The 24,273-nt window shown below is 41.0% G+C and overlaps 1 protein-coding gene across 1 annotated transcript in view; it reads left to right on the top strand.

Moving 5' to 3' along the window:
* LOC140494561 (protein-lysine 6-oxidase-like) overlaps positions 1 to 17,424 on the top strand; it is a 38,432-nt gene extending 21,008 nt beyond the window's left edge. The window contains exons 6-7 of the mRNA XM_072593870.1: positions 8,458 to 8,573; positions 13,186 to 17,424. Coding sequence (XP_072449971.1) covers positions 8,458 to 8,573; positions 13,186 to 13,192 — 123 coding nt within the window. The 3' untranslated portion in view covers positions 13,193 to 17,424. The remainder of the gene's footprint in view (positions 1 to 8,457; positions 8,574 to 13,185) is intronic.
* Positions 17,425 to 24,273: the final 6,849 nt, after the last annotated feature.

Genomic DNA, 24,273 nt, shown 5'->3' with positions numbered 1-24,273 from the left:
AATGACCTGGCCTCCATAGCCTTCTGTGGCAATGAATTCCATAGATTCGCCACTCTCTGGCTGAAGATGTTTCTCCTTATCTCTGTTCTAAAAGGTTTTCCCTTTATTCTAAGGCTATACCTCTCTTACCAATGGAAACATCTTCTCAACATCTGCTCTGTCCAGGCCATTCAGTATTCCCCCCATTCTTCTAAATTCCATTGAGTATAGACCCAGAATCCTCAAACGTTCCTCATATGTTAAGCTTTTCATTCCTGGGACCATTCTTGTAAACCTCCTCTGAACACGCTGTAGGGCTAATACATCCTACCTGAGGTATGGAGCCCAAATAGTCCAAAAGCCTATGTTGGCCTAGCCAGTGAGATCTGCATCCCATTGATGAGTGAAAAAAAATGACAAAAATAATCCCGCCTGAACATTGCACAGGTTCAGGTGTAATTGGATACAAACTGTTTCAGTATCTAAAGAATGGTACCAAACACTATGCAATCATTAGAAAAATTCCTACTTCAAATGTTCCTATACTTCCTATTGGAAAGATGTTGTGAAACTTGAAATGGTTCAGAAAAAATTTACAAGGATGTTGCCAGGGTTGGATGATTTGAGCTATAGGGAGAGGTTGAATAGGCTAGGGCTGTTTTCCCTGGAGGGTTGGAGGCTGAGGGGTGACCCTTTATAGAGGTTTATAAAATCACGAGGGGCATGGATCGGATAAATAGACAAAGTCTTTTCCCTGGGGTGGGAGAGTCCAGAACTAGAGGGCATAGGTTTAGAGTGAGAGGGGAAAGATATAAAAGAAACCTTAGGGGCAACTTTTTCACTCAGAGGGTGGTACGTGTATGGAATGAGCTGTCAGAGGAAGTGGTGGAGGCTAGTACGACTGCAACATTTGAAAAGCATATGGTTGGGTATATGAATAGGAAGGGTTTGGAGGGATATGGTCCAGGTGCTGGCAGTTGGGACTAGATTGGGTTGGGATATCTGGTCGGCATGGACAAGTTGGACCGAAGGGTCTGTTTCTGTGCTGTATATCTCTATGACTGTAAATGTTGATTGAAAATCATTGAAGTCATTGAAGTGAATGGGCTTAAGACATTACCCTGAAGAAATTCTGCACATAAGAAATCATGCCTCACAAATTTGTTAGAGGTTTTTGATAAAGTGGCCAGAAAGGTTGAGGAGGGCAGTGTCTATATGGATTTCAGTAAGGCCTTTGATAAGGTTCCATGGTAGGTTGCTCTGTAAGGTTAGATCTAGGGCTGTGCGGGCAAATTTGATACACTGTTGGCTTGATGGTAGGAAGCAGAGGGTAATAGTGGAAGGATGCTTGTCAGACTGGAGGCCTGTGATTAGTGGAGTGCCTTGGGTCGGTTCTAGGCCCATTGCTGTTTGTTATAGAAAATAGAACAGTACAGCACAGAACAGGCCCTTCAGCCCACGATGTTGTGCCGACGACTGATCCTCATGTATGCACCCTCAAATTTCTGTTACCATATGTATGTCGAGGAGTCTCTTAAATGTCCCCAATGACCCTGCCTCCACAACTGCTGCTGGCAACGCATTCTATGTTCTCACAACTCTCTGTGTAAAGAACCCACCTCTGACATCCCCTCTATACTTTCCTCCAACCAGCTTAAAACTATGACCCCTCGTGTTAGTCATTCCTGCCCTGGGAAATAGTCTATATCAATGATTTGGATGAGAATGTACAACGATTAATAAGTTTGCAGATGACACTAAAATAGGTGGGTAGTGAGGAAGATTATCAGAAATTGCAACAGGAACTCGATTAGCTCAGGAAGTGGGCTGAGAAATGGCAAATGGAGTGGAATATAGATAATTGTGAGGTGTTGCATTTTGGAAAGTCAAATCAAGGTCGGAGTTTTATGGTGAACGGTAGAGCCTTAAGGAGTGTAGTGGAGTTCAGGTGCACAGTTCTCTGAAGATGGAGTCACAGGTAGACAGGGCAGTGAAGAAGGCTTTTGGCACACTGGCTTTCGTCAGTCAGGGCACTGAGTAAAGAAGTTGGGAAGTTATGTTGCAGTTGTACAGGATGTTGGTGAGGATGCACTTGGAGTATTGTGTTCAGTTTTGGTCATCTTGCTATAGGAAGGACGTTATTAAACTGGAAAGAGTGCAGAAGAAATTTATGAGGATATTGCCAGGACTCAAGGGTCAGAGTTACAGGGAGATGTTGGTCAAGCTAAGACATTTTTCTTTAGAGTGTGGGAGACTGAGGGGGGATGTTATAGAAGTGTATAAGATCATGAGAGGCATGGATAGTATGAGTGTACTTAGTCTTTTTCCCAGGGTTGGGGAATCAAGGACTAGAGGACATCAGTTTAAAGTTAGAGCAGAAAGAATAAAATGGAACCTGGCGGCAACCTTTTGACACAGAGGGTGGTACACATGTGGATTGAGCTGCCAGCGGAAGTGGTTGAGGTGGGTACATTATCAACATTTAGAGTCATAGAGATGTCCAGCATGGAAACAGATCCTTCGGTTCAACCTGTCCATGCTGACCAGATATCCAATGCAATCTAGTCCCACCTGCCAGCATCCTGCCCATATCCCTCCAAACCCTTCCTATTCATATACCCATCCAAATGCCTCTTAAATGTTGCAAATACACGGATAGGAAAAGTTTAGAAGGATATGGGCCAAGTGCAGGGAAATGGGGTTAGCGTGGATGGACATTTTGGTTGGCATGGGCCAGAGGGCCTGTCTCAATGCTGTAGGACTCTATGACTGTATATGTCCTGAGGCAGGAAAGATGGTCTTCAGCATCCACAACTATTTTCCTTTCTACCAAGTACAACTCTCATCAGTGGAAAGTTTCCCTGGATTTCTACTGACTTCAGTTTGCTAGGATGCCTTCATGCCACAAACTGGTCAAATATTAGTTTAAACAGGTTGTAGGTTTGCTCACTAAGCTGGTTGAATTGTTCTCAGATGTTTCATCACCATGCTAGGTAACATCATCAGTGAGTCTCTGATAAAGCGCTGGTGTTCTGTCCCACTTGCTATTTATCTGTCTTGGTCTGTTGTGGTGGGTGATATCACTTCCGGTTCTTTTTCTTAGAGGTTGGTAAATGGGGTGCAGGTTGATATGTTTGTTAATGGAGTTCCGGTTTGAATGCCAGGCCTCTAGAAATTCCCATACATGTCTTTGTTTAGCCTGTCCCAGGATAGATATATTGTCCCAGTCGAACTGATGTCCCTCTTCATCTGTGTGTATGGATATGAGTGATAGTTGGTCATGTCTTTTGGTGGCTCATTAGTGCTCGTGTATCCTAGTGGCTAGTTTCCTGCCAGTCTGTCCAATGTAATATTTGTTGCAGTCCTTGCAGGATATCTTGTATATTTATATAGGAAACTAGCCACTAGGATACATGAGCAGCAACTTGCCAGCAAAATACATGACCAACTATCATTCGTATCCATACACATAGATGAAGATGGACACCAGTTCGACTGGGACAATACATCCACCCTGGGACAGGCTAAACAAAGACAATGCACAGGAATTCCTACAGGCCTAGCATTCAAACCAGAACTATATTAACAAACATATTGATCTGCACCCATTTACCAACCTCTGAGAAAAAGAACTAGAAGTGATATCACCCACCACAACAGACCAAGACACATAAATAGTAAGTGGGACAGAACACCAGTGCTTCATCGGAGGCTCACTGATGATGTTACCTAGCATGGTGATGATATGTCTGAGAATAAATTTACCTGCTAAGCGAGCAAACTTACAACCTGAACTATAAATCTTCTCCAAAATTGCAAACACCTATTAGTTTAATGCCAAAGGCAATCACTGTTATTTTTGTTTCTAAACTTAATTTTAATTTAATTTAAACTTAACAATGACCATTTAAAAAAATGCCAAGCAACAGAGCTAACTAATAAAACCTTTTGTTTATTTGCCTTTTTGATTGCCAAGCAGAGCTAGAAAAACAGAATAATTCTCAAGTACTGTTGACCAGGACGTGGGTGAGGGCTAGGTCTGAACCTACACTTTGGGTTTACCTAACACTGACCTTATGTTCATTGGTGGTGCACACTCTAAGCTGACTTTGGCAGAATTCATTTGAAAGTGGACATTGGAAGTATGTTGCTTGTTAGCCTGGATTCCTCTCCTCCCAGCCTGCTTTGTGGACAGGCTTTTGGAGAAGTAAGGTGAGTTGGGCAAAGGTCTTGGGATCATATAGCATTTATTTCACTCCACCTGCCTCATGGAGATGGGGTCAAGGACTCTCAGGGCCTCCACCTTCCTGTAAACCATTGTGCAACCAACTCTAGTTTATTTATCCTACTCATTGAACTTGGCACATGTCAGATGGTGATGGGGCATTTTGGAATGTTAGATATAATGCATGACTTGGTGACTAGAACTATGTCATGTTGTGACTTGCATGGTGTGTGGGACTGTCCTCCTCATTTTAACATAGGTCCCCCAGAGGATATTGGAGAGAACTTTGCTGGATTGTCTGGGCAGGTTGTGCTTTGTTGTTTTTGGTGTCTAAGCCTGTAAGGTGATCAATCTGGTTTTATTTTTATTTGACTTTTCTGTGATGATTTGATCCAGCAGAGTGGCTTGCCGAGCCATTTCAAAGCACAGATAAAATTTAAATAGACTGTTGTTGGTCTGGAGTTACATGTAGATCAGACCAGGTAAGAAAGGCAGATTTACTTCCCTGAAAAACATGAATGAATTGCACGGATGTTTAGGAAAATCTGGTATTTTGATTATCATTATTGAGACTAGTGTTTTAATTCATATTTAGTCATTAATTGAATTTAAATATTTTTGGCATGGGTTTAAAGCAACTCAGCTTCAATTTTCAATTCTTCTAAGATGCAAGATGCAGGGAAATGGAGAAAAAAAATAATCTGTTGTAAATTGCAGTAGACTTTGGACTGGCATTCACAGGTTGCTGTAGACTGCCCAACATGGAGCTTGAGGAATCTCACATAGGTCATCCACATCCCTGCCTGAAAAATGTGACAGAGACATGAAAGAATTTCACTGCCTTTATTTTCAATTCTTTTCAGCTCTCTACATTTCTGAGGAGTGGATTTTGACTTGGTTGCAAGTTAAACAGGTGCTGTCTGGGTCCACCTATTTCCCCATTGATTAATCATCACATATGAACATAGATGGTGAATGTTGGCAGGTTACCATACAGTGTGTGGAATTGCATATGAGGCTGATGCTGTCCTCACATAACTTCCAGGCACAGTTGCAGCTGCAAATGCTGGACAGTGATCAGGATTGGGAGTGCCAGTTGGTATTTATTTTTAAATAAATATACACTGATTTCTCACTATTTCATGGTACCCAAACCGCTGACGGCTTATCCCATCAAAGAATTGCCAGGCTTTAGCAAGCTGTAAGCTGAAGAACAAAAAATAATAAGTTGATTTCCGTTCAAGTCTTGGCTTGAAAATTAATTGGCACCGTACGGAATCCAAAACAGGATTCTAAGGCTCCAGCATTGTAGATATTGTGTGCATATTCCTGGCTGGAAGTATGCCGTCCATCATGGTTAGGTCTACGCAATAGGCATCTAGGATATCCAGCACATTCATATGGAAATCCCTGGACTCATTCTTGTTTCAGGTCTCTTTTTCAAATGGGACTGTGAATGACTGCAGCACACTCTATTAAAGCTGCTATCTCTTTAAACTGTTTACTGGCTGAACTATTGTTCCTTAAAGTGTTTACTGGAGACAGCCACTAAAACGGTAAGATTAATTTTCTTCACTTATCAGACATGCAGGAGTGCTTCTTCCAGATTCATATTAAACTGAGGGAAACTGCCAGCAACATGCCTAAAACCTCTTCCAGACATTCCTGATGACTCTGAGCAAGCCAATGTGGTTGCCCTATTGCAAGCAACATATTGCTACTTGGGTGCCAAAGTGATGTAAACTGTTTATCAGTAATAATCTAACAAGAGGAAGGAATAACTTGCCATGATCCTGCTGTTAGTCCTTTAGGCATCTGCACTGCCCACTGCACTGGGATCACATGCTGGTTCACGATAGCTCCAATTTCAAGACTTTGAGATAATGGAAGCAGAGGTCTTTAAGCCCTGGGTTTTTGTCTTTCTACCTCATTTTTAAAAACAGGTTCTGTGCACGGTGGCACAGTGGTTAGCACTGCTGCCTCACAGCGCCAAAGACTTGGGTTCAATTCCTCCTCGGACAACTGTCTGTGTGGAGTTTGCACATTCGCCCTGTGTCGACGTGGGTTTCCTCTGGGTGCTCTGGTTTCCTCCCAGAGTCCAAAGATGTGCAGGTTAGGTGAATTGGCCATGCTAAATTGCCCATAATGTTAGGTGTAGGGAATGGGTCTGGGTGGGTTGCTCTTCAGAGGGTCGGTGTGGACTTGTTGGGCCGAAGGGCCTGTTTCCACACTGTAGGTAATATAATCCATTTGGGATTAACAAAATTACTGTAAAATATACAATTCTCTTTTTTTTAAAAAGTGACAAAAGCAAATTTAATATCAAAGAATTTCAGGGAGACTACTTTTCATGTGTGAGATGAGATGTTGAGAGGTTAATCTTGATCTAACTAGTTATGGGTTCTGCACTTGTACCTGTTTTGCATCTCAACCAATTTTACTTTGTGATGGCTTGTTGAATATAAAATGAGTGGCCTGAACCAAATTGGCACTACAGGCTGGGTTTCAATATCTGAATTTCAACAGTACATCATAGCTAAGACAGATCATGTTCTTTGCTGAAATACTCACTTTCTGGAACAAGTCACCACACAGCAATCAAAAGTGGAAATGGTGACTGACTTTTAAGGTGTAATGATAATTTCAGGCAAAGACCAGATTTTTCTGGCTTGGTGCACAGAGACAGATTACGTAAACTCGACCTTCAGAAATGGATGACTGAATGTTAGCTTTTTGGTGGAGATTAAAAGCCAGAACGTGCAATTCCAGAGGAATGTTGGAGGCTGCCTGGTGTGGAAGCCACTAGCAGAAGGCCTGTTTTGGGGATCAGTGTTCCCTTTCTCCATCTATGGTAATTCATGCCATCATATGCTCCTTTACCTACCTCCATGGCCCTTCATACTGCTATGTCAAGCTGCCCTGCTCCAGCCAGCAATTGCAGCCATTCTACCGACCATTGATGAAATATGGTGATCCACTTATCCTATTGCCCTTTTATATGCCAACCAATATCCTCCCACCCACTATTTTTCACCTTTACATTTACATTGTCAATTTACCATGTATCCACCATGCACAGCACTCAGGCTCCATATAAATACAATGAACTTCTGTGAAATAAAGTTCAAACTGTCTATTACAGACTTCACAACATTGAATTCTCTCATTCATCAAGCCATTTACATTCCTTTACCTTCAAACAATAAATATTTTATTAAAGGGCACAATCCCTTTTAACAAATAGCCATAGCATTCATAGTTCCACATCAAACAGTCTATGACTACTTATAGTTGTCAATTTAACCATGAAATCACAAGAACCCCACAGTAATAATTGATAGTCATAACTTAGGCATGTAGCACTATTCAGCCTTGGAAGCACTCAGACTTATCAATAGACAGGGTAAAATAGCCAGGGTAAACAATCCAGATATATTTTCATCCAAACATTTCAATGACAAGACTTTAGGATCTAATGATAGTTTGACAGCTCCCTTTCACAGGTCTTCTCAACAGCTCCTTATGACAGGTGTTTCAGTCAATTTTGATAGGTACTGTGGAAGGCCTCTCTTGACACTTGTGTACCTGATCCTCCACTAAAGGTGTCCTGAGACTAGAGTCACAAAGCATCTTCCTCCTCTCCAAAAAGAGATCCTGGCTAGTCGATGAAATGTATAAAATTCAGACTTGCTCTTCACAGGCTACTTGGGTTTACACTCCAAGGCTATCAAAATCTTTCTTCTGTGGATGCAGCAGATGAATTAAATGGCCAGCTACTTCTATGAACTATGTTCACAGAAACCATGACCACTGAAAATGGGAAATACGTATTTGAGGCAGACTTGTAATTTCTCAGCTTCCTGATGTGGAGAAAATCCCTGCCCAACAATTGTTTCCTTATACTGCTAACTGAGACAACCATCTAGCACATGGGTTTCCCCCTTTGTTATAAGATTCATAGATTCATAAGACATAGGAACAGAATTAGGCCATTCAGCCCACCAAGTCTGCTTCTTCATTTGATCATGGCTGATATGCTCTTCACCCCCATTTTCCTGCCTTCTCCCCATAACCTTTTAACCCATTACCAATTAAAAATCTAAGTCCTCATTAAACTTACTCACTATCCCAGCATCCACTGCATTTTGGGGTAGTGAATTCCACTGATTCAGTTACTACAATGAATACAGTTCCCATCGGAGTTGAATTATTCATACTTTATCTTACTCTAATCATCCTTATTACTGTTGTAGGTTTCAGTGAATCCAGGATTTCTGGTTCCAGAATCAGTAATGACAAACAATGTGGTCAGGTGTGATATTCTGTATACTGGGAGCTACGTGTCAGCTAGAAACTGCAGAATTACAAGGTTTGTACCATTTTTTCTAAATCAAAGGTGATACATTTATTTGTTACAGACTTTTATTTACAATTTTAAATGCATTTCCTGATTTTTATAATGGGAATCACTGTGTGTTTAAATTTACTCATGGGATGTGGGAGTCACTGACTGCAACAACAGACTGTGCCCATCCCTAGTTGCCTTTGAGAAGGTGGTAGTGAACTGTCGTCTTAAACTGCTGAAGTCTGGAAGGCCAAGGTAGACTCACAAAGCTGTTAGGGTGGGTGCTTCGGGATTTTAATCTAATAACAATGAACGTACAGCTATAAATTTCCAAGTCAAGGAAGGGAACTTGCAAGTGGTGTTCCCATGTATTGATGACACTTGTCCTTTCAGATGGTAATACTGTGAGTTTCGAAGGTGTTGTCTAAGGAGCCTCGGTGAATTTCTGCAGGGCATCTTGTAGATTGTATACACTACTGGTACTGAAACTTGGTAGTGGAGGGGATGAATGTTTGTCAATGTGGTGTCAATCAAGCGGGTTGCTTTATTCTAGATTGTTGAGCTTCTTGATTACTGTTGGAGATGCACTCATCTAAGAAAATTTGATTGGGGCAGTCCCTTCGACAGTGCTCTAAGGAAGCAAGATCCAGAATTTTGACCCAGAAATTGTAAAGGAATGGCAGTATTGTTACCAGTCTGGATGGTGTGTAGCTTGGAGGGGAAATTGTATATGGTGGTATTTCAATTCATGTTCTTCTTGCTGGTTGGGACCATGGGTTTAGAAGATGCTGCCGAAGGCACAGTGCATCTTGTGGAAGATATATGTTGCTGCCTCGGTGTGTCAGTGGCGATTGAATTGAATATTGAAGCTGATAAATGGTGTGCCAATCAAGTGGACTGCTTTGTACTGGAGGGTGTCGAACTCCTTCATCTATACTTGTACGGGCAAGTGGAGAGTATTCCATCACACAGTTAACTTGTACATTGTAGATGGTCACTAGGCCATGGGGAGAAAAGATGTCTGTGACTCACCAAAGAATTCCCAGCTGCTAACTTGTCATAACTGGTCCATTTTAATTTCTGGTGAATTGTAGCCCCCAACCTATTGATAATGGGGGAATTCAGCTATGCTAATGCCATTGAATGTCAAGAGATAATTGGATTCTCTCTTCTTGAAGATGGTCTTTGTGTGGCATGAATGTAACTTACTCCTTATCATCCAAGCTTGCATGTTCTCTGGGTCTTTCTACAAGTAGGCATGAGCTGATTCTGTATTTGAGAAGTTGCAAATGGTGCTGAACATGTGCAACCGTCAGTGAACATTCCCATATTCTCACTTTTGATCTTATGAAGGTGGGAATGTCTTTGATGAAGCAACTAATGATGGTTGGCTACACTATCCTGAGGAATTTGTGCAATGATGTCCTGGGTCTGAGATTGACCTCCAAAGACCATTGCCATATTTCTTTGTGGTAGCTACAACTCCAGCCAGAGGAGAAGTCTTCTCCCGAGTCCCATTGACTCCCATTTTAATAGGCTTTTTGTGGGGTAGTCAGGAGCAGTCACTCTCACCTTACTTCTGGAGTTCAGTCTTTTGTCCATGTTTCGATTAAGTCTGTGACAAGGTCAGAATGGCCCTGGAGGAAGCCAATCCGGATGTCATTGTTGAGTAAGTGCTACTTGTAGCACTGTGGAAAACCCATCTATCACTTTGTTGATAATGCACAATAGATAGATAGGGTGGTAATTGGCAAGGTTGAATTTGGTCTGATTTTTGTGGACAGACCATACCTGGGCAATTATCCATATTGATGGGTAAATGCCACTGTTGTAGATGTACTGGAACTGCTGGGCTAAGAGTGCCAAGAAAAATAAGTTTTCAGTACTATTGCCAGAATATTGTCAAGCTAAATATTCTTTACAGCAGCCAGTGCCTTCAGCTATTTCTTGATACAATAATGGAATGGTTTGAATTGGCTAAAATCTGGTCTGTGATGCTGGAGGAGAGCAAGATGATTCATCTACTCAGCACTTCTGGCTGAGGATAGTTGAAAATTAGATTATTTACGGCGCGGAAACAGGCCCTTCGGCCCAACAAGTCCACACCGACCCTCCGAAGAGCAACCCACCCAGACCCATTCCCCTACATTTACCCCTTCACCTAACACTATGGGCAATTTAGCACGGCCAATTCACCTAACCTGCATATCTTTGGACTGTGGGAGGAAAACCACGCAGACACAGGGAAAATGTGCAAACTCCACACAGACAGTTGTCCGAGGAGGGAATTGAACCCAGGTCTCTGGTGCTGTGAGGCAGCAGTGCTAACCACCGGGCTGCCCCAAATAATTTATCCTTGTCTTTTGCACAGATATGCTGGGTTTCCACATCATTGAGGAAGGAATATTTGTGGAGACGTCTCCTCCATTTAGTTGTTTAATTATCTACCACCACTCATGAGTGAATGTGATTGGATTGTAGAGCTTTGATTTGATTCACTGGTTGTAGAATTGCTTAGCTCTCGCTATTGTATGTTGTTTTCACTGCTTAGCATGCTAGCTGTCCCGTGTTATAGGATCAGTGGTTTGACACGTCATCTTCTGGTCTGCCTGGTGCTGCTGCCTTCCACATTGACTGAAGGCTGATCCTCTAGTTTGATGGTAACAGTAGACAGGCGTATATGCTGGGTCATAAATCATAGAATCCCTTTGCTGTGGAAACTTGCCATTCAGCCCAACAATTCCACCCAGACTCATTCCCCTACCCTATTCCTTAATCTTGCATTCCCATGGACAATCCACCTAACCTGTACGTCTTTGGACTGTGGGAGGAAACTACAGCACCCAGAGGAAACCCACACAGACACTGGGAGAATGTGCAAATTCCACACAGATAGTCTCCCAAGGCTGGAATTGAACTTGGGTCTCTGGCACTGAGAGGCAGCAATGCTGACAGTGAGGTACCATGCCACCCAAAACTGAGGTTGTAGATTGAGCGGCCCACAGCCTGTCATGGATTTACAGTTCTGATTTGCTAGATCTGTTCAAAATCTATCCCATTGAGCATAGTGGTCTTGTTCCGCTGTTTCTTGTCAGCGTATATGAATTAGAACTCCAGATACACGGACGGTTTTGAACTCCCATATCAAATCATTAGCCTGAGCCTCCGGAGTACTAGTTCAGTGATATTACCATTACACTACTATCTCCTATGGAGTGGAGACAGGTTCTTTGTCCAATTAAAGGTGTTGGTTCAACTCTCAAGACTGGCTGGCCTATCAGAGGCCAGGGTTGGAGGGTTTGAGCTTTCAGGAGGGGCTGAACAGGCGGGGGCTGTTTTCCCTGGAGTGTCAGAGTCTGAGGGTTGACCTCATAGAGGTTTATAAAATCATGATGGCCAAGGATAGGGGAAGGAGACAAGGTATTTTCCTTGGGGTGAGTCCAGAACTAAAGAGTATAGGTTTAAGATGAGGGGAGAAAGATTTAAAAGAGACCTAAGGGATAATTTTTTCATGCAGAGAGTGGTGCATGTTTTGAATGAGCTGCCAGAGGAAGTGGTGGAACCTGGTCCAATTATAACATTTAAAAGGCATCAGGATGGGCATATGAATAGGAAGGGTTTAGAAGAATATGGGTCAAGTGCTAGAAAATGGGACTAGATTAGGTTAGAATGTCTGGTCAGTATGGACGAGTTGGACCAAAGGTTCTGTTTCCATGCTGAACCTCTCTATGACTCTATGAGCAATCAGTCAAGCAGAGGCTAATAAAGCAATAGGGTGCTTGAAAATGGAGGTGCCCTCTCCCTGTAAAACCTTAAATAGAAACAGATTAATCAGCCAGGCCAGCACTCTAGTCTGGTTGAGGAAATATCTTTACAGAGTGTAATTTAGCTACATTACATTCAGGTAGCACAGTGGCTAGCACTGTTAACTTACAGTGCCAGGGACTCTGGTTCGATCCCAGCCTTGGGCAACTGCCTGTGTGGAGTTTGCACATTCTCCTTGAGTTTGTGAGAGTTTTTGCCGGGTGCTCCAGTTTCCTCCCACAGTCCTAAGATGTGTATATTAGGTGTATTGGCTGTGCTAAATTGTCCATAGTGTCCAGGGACATGCAAGCTAGGTGGACTGGCCATGGGAAATACAGGGTTACAAGGATTGAGTGGGTCTGGGTGGGATGCTCTTTGGAGAGTTGGTATGGACTGAATGACCTGCTTCCATGCTGTAAGGATTCTATGAAACAGGGAGGGTCTGTCGACCTATTGGAATACTCACAACTTATACCTCAGTCTATGACTGGGCAGTAATTTCCTGGCAGTAAAATAGCTACATGCTGGGTTTGGAAACTGGAGGATGATTGGAAAACCTTATTGATGTCCTTTAAATGTTAATGAATCTAATTGGCTATCATGCTAGTCCTATCTCAGCAAAAATGTTTGACATAGGAATTGGGTTGGGAAATAAAGTTGTTTCAGGCATTTTTGGGTCCCATGTATCTCTGATTCTTATCTTGGCAAAGTCTAACAATTCAAACCATTGACTGGATTTATGACTTCGGCATACAGATAACTTTTTTTTAGGCATGTTCTGTGTATTAATTACAATGCAATTATAATAATTTAAAACATTTTCTCTCAACAGATACTAAGGATGACTCTTAGATGTCAAATGGTGAATTGCTGGACTCCAGAGTTGGTTAGAAGTGTGTATATTCTTAGAATTTTTGCTTGTTCAGTTTTGTGATTGCATTTAACAGTTTTGTGAAGAAAGTCTGTGACTTTAGTTTTGCTTCAGGCCTACAATATTGTGTTACCAATTTAGAATAATTGTTGCAATACAACAGGGAACTTTGTGATAATTCCAGTACAATTTTGCAACCTTCATAATATTCCAATTTCTATTTTTCCTTTCCTTCCCAATATAGTTCTCCTGAAACAAGAAGTTGTTACAGTCAGACAAGGTCTGACATAAGTACATCTTGTTGAGTTATGGGAAGTATAACTTTGCTGGGATTATCATTTATATTTTTACCATTTTGTAACATAGCTCCTTGGAAGTCTAAAATCTTATACATTGTAGGATGATGAGGGAAGGGAGTTCAAGATTACTTTTAAGGAAATAGATTAATATACTTAAGACCTGATAAAATTCTCAGGGCACTGCAACATAGTTACAGCACAGAAGGAGGTCATTCAGCCAGTATCTGTATTAGTTCTCCGCAAGAGCAACTCATCTTGTCCCAATCTTCTGTCTTTTTTCCTTGTAACCCTGTAATCTTCAAATAATTATACAATTTTATTTTGAAGGTGGTGATTGAATCTGCTTCTACACTCTGGCATTGCATTCCAGTTTGTAATGACTCACTGCATGATAAAGCTACTTCTCTTATTAATGAGACTTTTTTCCACGTCACTGATCTCATTTGGGCTGCAATTCTTTGCCCAAAGGGGACAGTTTCTCTCTTTCTTTTCTGTCTAGACTCCATATAATTTTAAACGCTTTCAATAAATCTCCTCTTAACTGTTTCTTCAAGAAGAATGGCCTCAACTTCTCCAATCTATCCACACAGTGAGATCTTCTTGACCAGTTACAGTACAACTTTGACTTCAGTTGGAACTTGGTGAGAAGAATAATCAGGTGTTGCATTGTCCTGAAATGGTTCTCAGATATTTTATTTCTTTCTAGATTTATCAATTTAGAACTATTCTCTTGAACTTTTTCTCCCTTTCTCCTGCAACCTTGAAGCTTTTAAAACTCAAGGTTTGTATCAATGAAACCTTTTCCTGATTTATTCCTCTTTTGCTCAAAGGCTTGTAATATGAACTTTTAACTTTTATCTGGGCTTTTCAATTCAAATAAAATTATATTTTAACTAATTTTATATTGGACAATCTGTATCCACCAGGTTCTATTAGAATAGTGTTTTTATAGAAACAAGATCTGAATTTTTTGAGCCTTTAATCCAAACTCATTGAGATTTAAAGAACTTATGCACTTTATACTTGTGCCATTGATCCCATAACTAGGAGGTTAAACCTGAAACAGAAAATATAGTTTTCTTATGATGGTATCTTGTGAAATCTTAACAAACTTTGAGCAATGGATATGGATTAGGCTAACAGCAGACACAATTAATTTTTCACAGTTTTTCAGAAACAGCAGGATTAGTATTTTGAATGAGTTTAATGCTTAGAGAATAATTATAGGCTGAGATGGTAGGCATGTAATGAAGCTTTTTTTGCTAAAATAACTCATACCGAAGAGGCTTTTGGGAGAACTCTGAAAAGCATTTAAAGATCTGGCACAAGGTTGTATTGATTGTGATATAAAGGACATTAGTGTGTGTCAGTCAATAGGGATTCTTCCTCTGACAGGAAATTGTAAAATGCCATTGATATTTTATGTAGAAATTACTATTGGCATGACATTAAGGCAAATAGATTACTTCGAAACAGCCAAGGAAGGGTGAGAGATACTGCATTTTAAGATTATTAAATGGGACAAGCTATCAAAACAAATGTCCCCTTTTTTAAACAATAGTTTACTTATATTCTGCTGAAATTTAGGCCCCCAGACATGGATTTATTTTTGTAAGGACTCTTCTCCTGAATGTTATACTTTTATTTTGCACTGAGACTTCAAATGTCTGAAGGCCACAAGTTATGTTTACACTAAGGTCTACATCGAACTCCCACTGTTCAAGAAGACAAATAAGCATGAGGCAGATAGAAAGAAACAGTAAAAAGAGTTTGAAAAGTTCTTAATTTCACATTTTGAAAGCCCAGTTAATTAATTGGATGAATATTGTGTGTGAATGTCAAAATATAAATTCCAGAAAAATACATCAACTGGAAAATGTATGTTTGACTAAATTTCATGAAACAGTTCTTAATGTTTAAGACCTTTTCTTGATGCCTTGAGTTTTGGTTCAAAAAGCTTATTGAAGCTCTGTATGGTGATATATGCTATTTCCAAATTATTCAATAATTCCTCTAAAAGTTGCTATGTACTTTTAATGGAGTACTTTTAAGGCCAACTATTCACTGAACTTTCAGTATTTTAGGATGATTCATAGTTCATAATTCATAATTTCTCCATCCTCCTGTTATTATGAAAAAGTCATAGCCTCTAGCTTGCATTAAGCAATTCTGAAGTATTTGTAAATAATCAGTTTGGGTTCCAACTTTTAATTCCAGCTGTGACACCAAATGTTGTATCCCCTTCACACCAAGGTTATTTGAAATGTTCGACAACTACCTGTTGGTTTACTTAGCTGGGGTTCAGGAGATTCAGGTGAGCTTGAAGTTCCAGCTCTTAGTAAAAAGAAAAGAGCTTAACTAGCACTCCTGGAACACCTATTTGAGAGAAAGAGACCTGATATGTCATTGTATCTCAAATGGTTGATAGCCGACAGGTGCTCAGTTGAAGAACATATTCTACAGTGAGATTGGCAAATTCTTGGAAACAAAAGGAATCAAGGGTTTTGGGTGTTGAGAGTCCAACCATTGCCCTTGACATTCAATGGCATTACCACTGTTGAATCCCCCACTATCAACATCCTAAGACTGACCAGAAACTGAACTAGACGAGCCACATAAATACTGTTATTAAAGGAGCAGGAATCCTGTACCTAGTAGCTCATATCCTGACTCCTCAAAACCTGTCAAGCTTCTACAAGATTCAAATCAAGAGTGTAATGGATTATTCCCTACTTACTTGGATGAATGCAGCATCAACAACAGCCCAGAAACTTGACAGCATCCAGGATGAAGTAGCCTGCATCTTGGCAGCCCATCCATCACCTTCAACATTCACTCCACAACCAACGAAACACAGAGGCAGCAGATATGTTGAAATGCAATAACTTACCAAGCCTCTTTTGACAACATATCCCAAATTCATGACCTCTACCACTTAAAGGACAAGATCAGCGGATGGCTGGTAACACCACTACCTGAAAGATCCCTATCAAATCTCACACTTTCCTGAGACGGACCTATATCATCCTTACTTAACTGTTATTTGGTCAAAATACTGTAACTACCGTCCTAATAGCTCTGTGAGTAAATGCAACTGCTATGGATGGCAACAGTTCATAAGGCAGCCTACCACAACCTTCTCAAGCATAATTAGGGATGGACAATCAATTCTGACCAAGCCAGAGATGATCACATCCAATAAGTTAATTTTTAAAAAGTTGTAAAGTGGAATTTGTACAAAAGTTAACCCTTGATATTACTGAATGCTGAGCATGATTATTGGGCTGTATGGTTTGTTCTCCCTCTTGTGTTCTCGTAGTTATGTTGCGAATCAACCATTTTATTATTTTATCATAAAAACCATGCTGTGCCTTCCATTTCCAGCACTGGCAATACTGTAGAACCTGTGTCAGGTTTACAGTTAAGTGTCAAACTTGTGCAAGCTTGAAGATCTGGATTGAAACTGCTCCAAATTACTTCACATAGCCTCTTGATAGACAACAGACAGAAGACTTTCTTCCCATTAATCTGGGCTGGTTTTGTATTCACTCCCCAAAGATAAAAGATTAGCTTTTCAACTGAAGAACACCCTGTTCCCCAGGAACTTGTGCTATGGATTTTTAAAATAAGAACAGTCCTATTTACTCTAAATTTCTAGCACTGCTATTCAACATGACATGACTAGTTCATTGCAGGCAGCTAAGGCAAACACTTTCTTAAAGGTCTTTGTACTTTAACAGAAAACCTTGTAGGATGCAATGTTTCTCCCCATAGATTTTTAAGAATATAAACTTGATATGGTGTGATTTTTAAACCGCATTTTCTAATTTTTATGTATTAGTATGAAAGAGTGTTTGTATAAAAATTATTAATTGTGTAGAATAAAACCATTTGGAGAAAACATTGTGTAATTTTTCCTGTGGTTAACATTTATGTGGCCTACTACACAATCAGTACATAATTGTTAACTGAGAACATTAACAAAAATTGATAAACAGTTTCAAAATAGCAGCGAGTTCAAGAATAGCGCTTGTATGTGAAAACTTCTACATTGGTTTTTAAATAGCTGTGCCTAATGTTACTTGCATTTGGATGAAAAAAGACATATAGATTAAAGCCTTAATTGAAAAATCTAAATAAAGTGGCAATACGTTTCTGTAAGAAATCCAGAGATTTTTATAAGAACAATATCAATAACACTGTTTAATTTTAGAAACTTCTATGTTTCATACAGTTTTCTTCAGGCTAAAATACTGTAAAAGGCTAAGAATTTCCACAGAGATACACGTATTCCAATGTCACAAGAGCTGAGGAAATTCCAAGCCCAGATCTTTAAAAAAATTAACTAAATCATCATTCCTCCAAAAATAACTTCATACTGGTCACTAATGATTGTCCATGTCACTCGCCAACCACATCAGTTCAGGAGTATTTGATCCCAGAGAGACCCTATTACAGTCACTTTTCACATTAAAACTGATAAACCTCTGCTAAGCAACCTTGCAGTTCACACTGGCATTTTTCAACCTACTGCTCCTCAACCCAATGGTGTTCTCTTCACTTTTCTTCTTCTCCATCCTCCAAAGTAATTCTACCATGTTACTCTTCTTCAACAGAGTTTGTGATTATTTTATTCATTACTTTCCCTGTTTAAGCTACTACTCTGCTATCTCCATTCAAAATGACATTTTTTTGTTCCAAGTTGAACCTGGCACACTTTTCATTCTTGGTTTCAACTGTTAAGGCATTCAACTTTGCTCCAGTTTATGCTGCCACTTATTTTCTGTCTCCACTTAAGCAATGTCTGAGCCCACATGTTCTATGTCTGAAGTTGAAAGTCCCAAACTGGCTTGCAGACAATGAACACTCTATATTGTACTTAGCAAAATGACAAACAGTCTTATTTGTGTTAACAGAATTTGAAGGAGGAGGAAAAGGAAATTAAGTAAATGTGCAAAACTTTTATTTCTCCTGTGATCCAAATGTTTTGCCAAATGGCCTGCTGTGTCTGCCTATGAAATAATCCATGAAAGGTTCGAGACATGTTCATGTAGGGAACCTAGGAAACCTTTAACAGGTTCATAAAATGCCAAGTACAGGATTCAGACAGGGTACGAGATCAAAAGTTTACTTACACTAACATGAGATCTAGGCCATTTTCAACCTTACAATGGTCACAGTGTTATTCCTGAGAAGTTGCTCCCTATCAATTATTTCATCATCCTGTTGCTCAGTGTAGGCCAAGATTCACTTATAATTTGTTTCTGCTTCAGCATTCCTTTCATTATATCATGGGACTACCGAAGACCATTTTACCCACCTTAACTCTCCACTGATTCTCCACATCTCTGTCTCCCATCATCCTCTATCCCACCCTTGCCCAAAACCACTGCTGAATTGATTGTTCCTTAATTAATTCTGGGATTTTCTATTTTTCAGCTCAGAAGTTCATTCTAAATGTTGTCCACTCCCAGTGTAAACTGAATCTCCTGATATGAATCGTAAAATGTTTCTTTTTTTTGTTCCAATCTGTTACCTTTCCCACTGTTTAAGTCCCAGAATCACCTTTTACATTAATTACTATATACCTTTATATGATCACTTCCCAACACCTTTCCAGGTTCTAAAGATCTGGTATCTCCAGTCTTTCCTCAACTTCTTTGAAGAGGTAACAAATAGGTTAGACCAGGAAACCCAGTGGATGTTATCCACCTAGACTTCCAAAAGGTTGTTGTGGTTCTGTTTGCCGAGCTGGGAATTTGTGTTGCAGACGTTTCGTCCCCTGTCTAGGTGACATCCTCAGTGCTTGGGAGCCTCCTGTGAAGCGCTTCTGTGATGGTTCCTAGGGCATTTATAGTGATTTGTATCTGGCGCTTCCAGTTGTCAGTTCCAGCTGTCCGCTGCAGTGGCCAGTATATTGGGTCCAGGTCGATGTGCTTATTGATTGAATCTGTGGATGAATGCCATGCCTCTAGGAATTCCCTGGCTGTTCTCTGTTTGGCTTGTTCTATAATAGTAGTCTTGTCCCAGTCGAACTCATGTTGCTTGTCATCTGAGTGTGTGGCTACTAAGGATAGCTGGTCGTGTCGTTTTGTGGCTAGTTGGTCCTGAGGAGGTGGGGAGGCTGCAGAAAATTTTAGACAGTTTAGGAGAATGGTCCAAGAACTGGCTGATGAAATTCAATGTGAGCAAATGCGAGGTCTTGCACTTTGGAAAAAAGAACACAGGCAAGGACTATTTTGTAAATGGTGAGAAAATTCATAAAGCCAAAGGGATCTGGGAGTACGAGTACAGGATTCTCTAAAGGTTGACTTGCAGGTTGAGTCCATGGTTAAGAAAGCAAATATAATGTTGTCATTTATTTCAAGAGGGTTGGAATGTAAAAGCAATGAGCTACTAAGACTTTATAAAACTCTGGTTAGGCCCCATTTAGAATACTGTGTCCAGTTTTGGGCGTCACATCTCAGGAAGGACATAATGGCACTCAAGCGTGTCCAGTGGAGATTCACATGGATGATCCCTTGAATGGTAGGCCTAACATATGATGAACGGCTGAGCATCCTGGGATTGTATTCATTAGAGTTCAGAAGGTTAGATTAGATTAGATTACTTACAGTGTGGAAACAGGCCCTTCAGCCCAACAAGTCCACACCGCCCCGCCGAAGCGTAGCCCACCCATACCCCTACATCTACATTTACCCCTTACCTAACACTATGGGCAATTTAGCATGGCCAATTCACCTGGCCTGCACATCTTTGGACTGTGGGAGGAAACCGGAGCACCCGGAGGAAACCCACGCAGACACGGGGAGAACGTGCAAACTCCACACAGTGAGTCGCCTGAGGCGGGAATTGAACCCGGGTCTCAGGCGCTGTGAGGCAGCAGTGCTAACCACTGTGCCACCGTGCCACCCACTGCCATGGGAGATGGGAGATCTAATAGAAACTTGCAAGGCAACGCATGGCTTAGAAGGGGTGGATGCTGGGAAATTGTTTCTGTCAGGCGGGGATACTAGGACTTGTGGGCACAGCCTTAGAGTTAGTGGAGGTCAATTTAAAACGGAAATGAGGAGACATTTCTTCAGCCAGAGAGTGGTGGGCCTGTGGAATTCACTGCCACGGAGCGCAATGGAGGCTGGGATGTTAAATGTCTTCAAGGAAGAGATTGATAAATTCTTAACCTTGCAAGGAATTAAGGATGGGGAGAGTGTGGGTAAGTGGCATTAAAATGCCCATCAGTCATGATTGAATGGCGGAGTGGATATGATGGGCCGAATTGCCTTACTTCTACTCCTATTTCTTATAGTGTTATGGTCTTAACTTGTCAAACACTAGTGATCAGATGTTTGGTGTCTTGTGCACAATTTCTAGTGCCTTCATATTTGTGTTTATCGATTGCACAGACATCAATTTGGCTTCATCAACACACTGCATGGTTTCACTGCATGATTTGCACTTTGTCATTTGATTCTATAGCTCAACATCCGACAAGTTTTATTGATTGCTGCTTTGCATTGACCAGACATTGTTGAGCCTGCTAAGGTATCTATGTAACTTCCACCTTGAATCCTGAATTTCATGGTGCCTCCTGTCATGTGCAAATTTAACCAAATTATATTAAGGTTCTGAATCCAAATCATTAATGTAGATTAGAAACGGTCGTGGTGCTAACACATAGACCTGGGGCAGCCCTCTCAAACTCCCTCCTTCTCCCGCCCCCACTGACCTTATAATTTGCTATCTTGTGCCCCTCAGTGAATTTGTTATCTTTACTCAAATATGTTCCTAAAACTTTCTCAATGTGGGATGGAGATTTAGTTTGGATTTAGTTCCACTTTCTGTTGTTGCCAAATGAGAGAATTAAAATGAATGGTAATGGAAAACAAGGCTGTCCAGACATTTACAGAGCAAGTGAATATGTTTAATGAAGACAATATTTATATCCTTAGCAGCTTCACTTCTTAATCAAATTTTTATCAGCTCTTGCTGGAGCTTATCATCGTAGCTTCAACTATTGTTTTTGGGAATTTGGTTGAGATTTCTAAGCGTCAGATGATACCTGCAATGAATACAAACCTAAAAGTGAGATAAGACAGTAAATTTGCATTCTCTGGAGATCTTGAGACATAGGCATGATGAAGTGATTAAAATAATGAAGGGGATTGGCAAGACAGGATTGGAAATGACTCATGTCTCTTAAGAAGGAAAATCCAGAAAAAGGGATCAAATCTTAGAAATTAAGTTAAGCCAGTAAAAATCAGTAGAAATACTGATCCACACAAATAGTTGAAGAATGAGGAACAAAAAGACCAAAAGGTCACTGGTGAATAGCATGGGGGCACAGTGGTCAATGCTGCTACCTCACAGTGCCAGGGTCTAGCTTTGGATGACTGTGTGAAGTTTGCACATTCTCCCCATGTCTGCATGGGTTTCCGCCGGGTGCTCCAATTTCTTCCCATTGCCAACAGATGTGCAGGTGAGGCGGATTGGCCATGCTAAATTGTCCCTTGGTGTCCAGGGTAGGTGGATCAGCAATGGTAAATGCAGGGTTCTGGAGACAGGGTGTGATGCTCTTTGGAGGATTGGTGCAGACTTCATGGGCCAAATGGCATTTTACTGCATTGAAGAGATTCGATGACTCAGAATTAACTGATGTGTCTAAGGAGAGAGACTTGGGAAGCAAAGTTAGAAAGTAGAAAGAATGTGGAATTAGGGTCAAGATGATACAGAGCTGCCATAATTAACAAATTCATATATGCTTTAAAAGGATGTATTTGCTTGCTTAGACTCTGCCAACCCAATGTAGATATTTCTCTATTTCTTGGGAGAATTAAGTTTTTTTATGCTCTATTTTTTAGTGTACAGGTTCAAAGCAAAATGTCTTGTGTGTTATATTAATGCCATATTTTAGATAGAGCATATAAGAATTCAAATCCTCATTAGGGGAACCAAACAAGCCAAAAGACATGCATGACTGTGACTGAGCCCCACATCATTATTCTTATTCATTTCTAGTCATTTGTTATTTGCTTAACCAGATAGCATCTATTTCTTGACTGCATGTCAAGATCATGGAGTCATAGGGTCATACAGCCTTTGACCTAACTCGCCCATGCCGACCAGGTTTCCTAAACTGAACTACTCCCACTTGCCTGTGTTTAGTCCATAAATCTCTAAACTTATCTATGTACCTGTCCAAATATCTTATAAATGTTGTAACCGTACCCACCTGTACCAATTCGTCTGGTAGCTCATTCCATACACGCACCACTCTGTGTGTGTAAAAAAATGCCCCTCGAGTCACTTTAAAATCAATCCCTACTCACCCGAAACCTATGCACCCTAGTTTTGGACACCCCTACCTTGGGGAAAAGACCTTGGCTATTCACCTTATCTATACCACTCATGATTTTGTAAACCTCTCTAAGGTCACCCCTCAGCCTCCTATGCTCCAGGGGAAAAAGTCCCTGCCTCTATCCAGCCTCTCAGAGTCATAGTTATAGAGATGTACAGCATGGAAACAGACTGTTCGGTCCAACCCATCCATGCCGACCAGCTATCCCAACCCAATCTAGTCCCACTTGCCAGCACCTGGCCCGTATCCCTCCAAACGCTTCCTATTCACATACCCATCCAAATGCCTCTTAAATGCTGCAATTGTACCAGCCTCCACCACATCCTTTGGCAGCTCATTCCATACATGTACCACCCTCTGCGTGAAAAAGTTGCCCCTTAGGTCTCTTTTATGTCTTTCCCCTCTCACCCTAAACCCTATGCCCTCTAGTTCTGGGCTCCCTGACCCCAGGGAAAAGACTTTGTCTATTTATCCTATCCATGCCCCTCATAATTTTGTAAACCACTATAAGGTCACCCTTTGTCTCTGATGCTCCAGAAAAACAGCCCCAGCCTGTTCAGCCTCTCCCTGTAGCTCAGATCCTTCAACCCTGGCAACATCCTTGTAAATCTTTTCTGAACCCTTTCAAGTTTCACAACATCTTTCCGATAGGAAGGAGACCAGAATTGCATGCAATGTTCCAACAGTGGCCTAAACAATGTCCTGAACAGCCACAACATGACCTCCTAACTCCTGTACTCAATACTCTGACCAACAAAGGAAAGCATACCAAACGTCTTTTTCACTATCCTATCTACCTGCGACTCCACTTTCAAGGAGATATGAACCGTCACTCCAAGGTCTTTTAGTTCAGCAACACTCCCCAGGACCTTACCATTAAGTGTATAAGTCCTGCTAAGATTTGCTTTCCCAAAAATGCAGCACGTGGCATTTATCTGAATTAAACTCCATCTGCCACTTCTCAGCCCATTGGCCCATCTGGTCAAGATCCTGTTGTAATCTGAGGTAACCCTCTTCACTGTCCACTACACCTTCAATTTTGGTGTCATCTGCAAACTTACTAACTGTACCTCTTATGCTCGCATCCAAATCATTTATGTAAATGACAAAAAGTAGAGAACCCAGCACCGATCCTTATGGCACTCCACTGGTCACAGGCATCCAGTCTGAAAAACAACCCTCCACCACCACCAAAGGTCTTCTACCTTTGACCCAGTTCTGTATCCAAATGGCTAGTTCTCCCTGTATTCCATGAGATCTAACCTTTCTAATCAGTCTCCCATGGGGAACCTTGTCGAACACCTTACTGAAGTCCATACAGATCATATCTACTGCTCTGCCCTCATCAATCTTCTTTGTTACTTCTTCAAAAAACTCAATCAAGTTTGTGAGATA

This window comes from Chiloscyllium punctatum, chromosome 24, assembly GCF_047496795.1.
Source record: "Chiloscyllium punctatum isolate Juve2018m chromosome 24, sChiPun1.3, whole genome shotgun sequence".
Lineage (NCBI taxonomy): Eukaryota > Metazoa > Chordata > Chondrichthyes > Orectolobiformes > Hemiscylliidae > Chiloscyllium > Chiloscyllium punctatum.
Note: the sequence above shows the minus strand (reverse complement) of the source record. Positions and strands in the feature narration are given on the sequence as shown.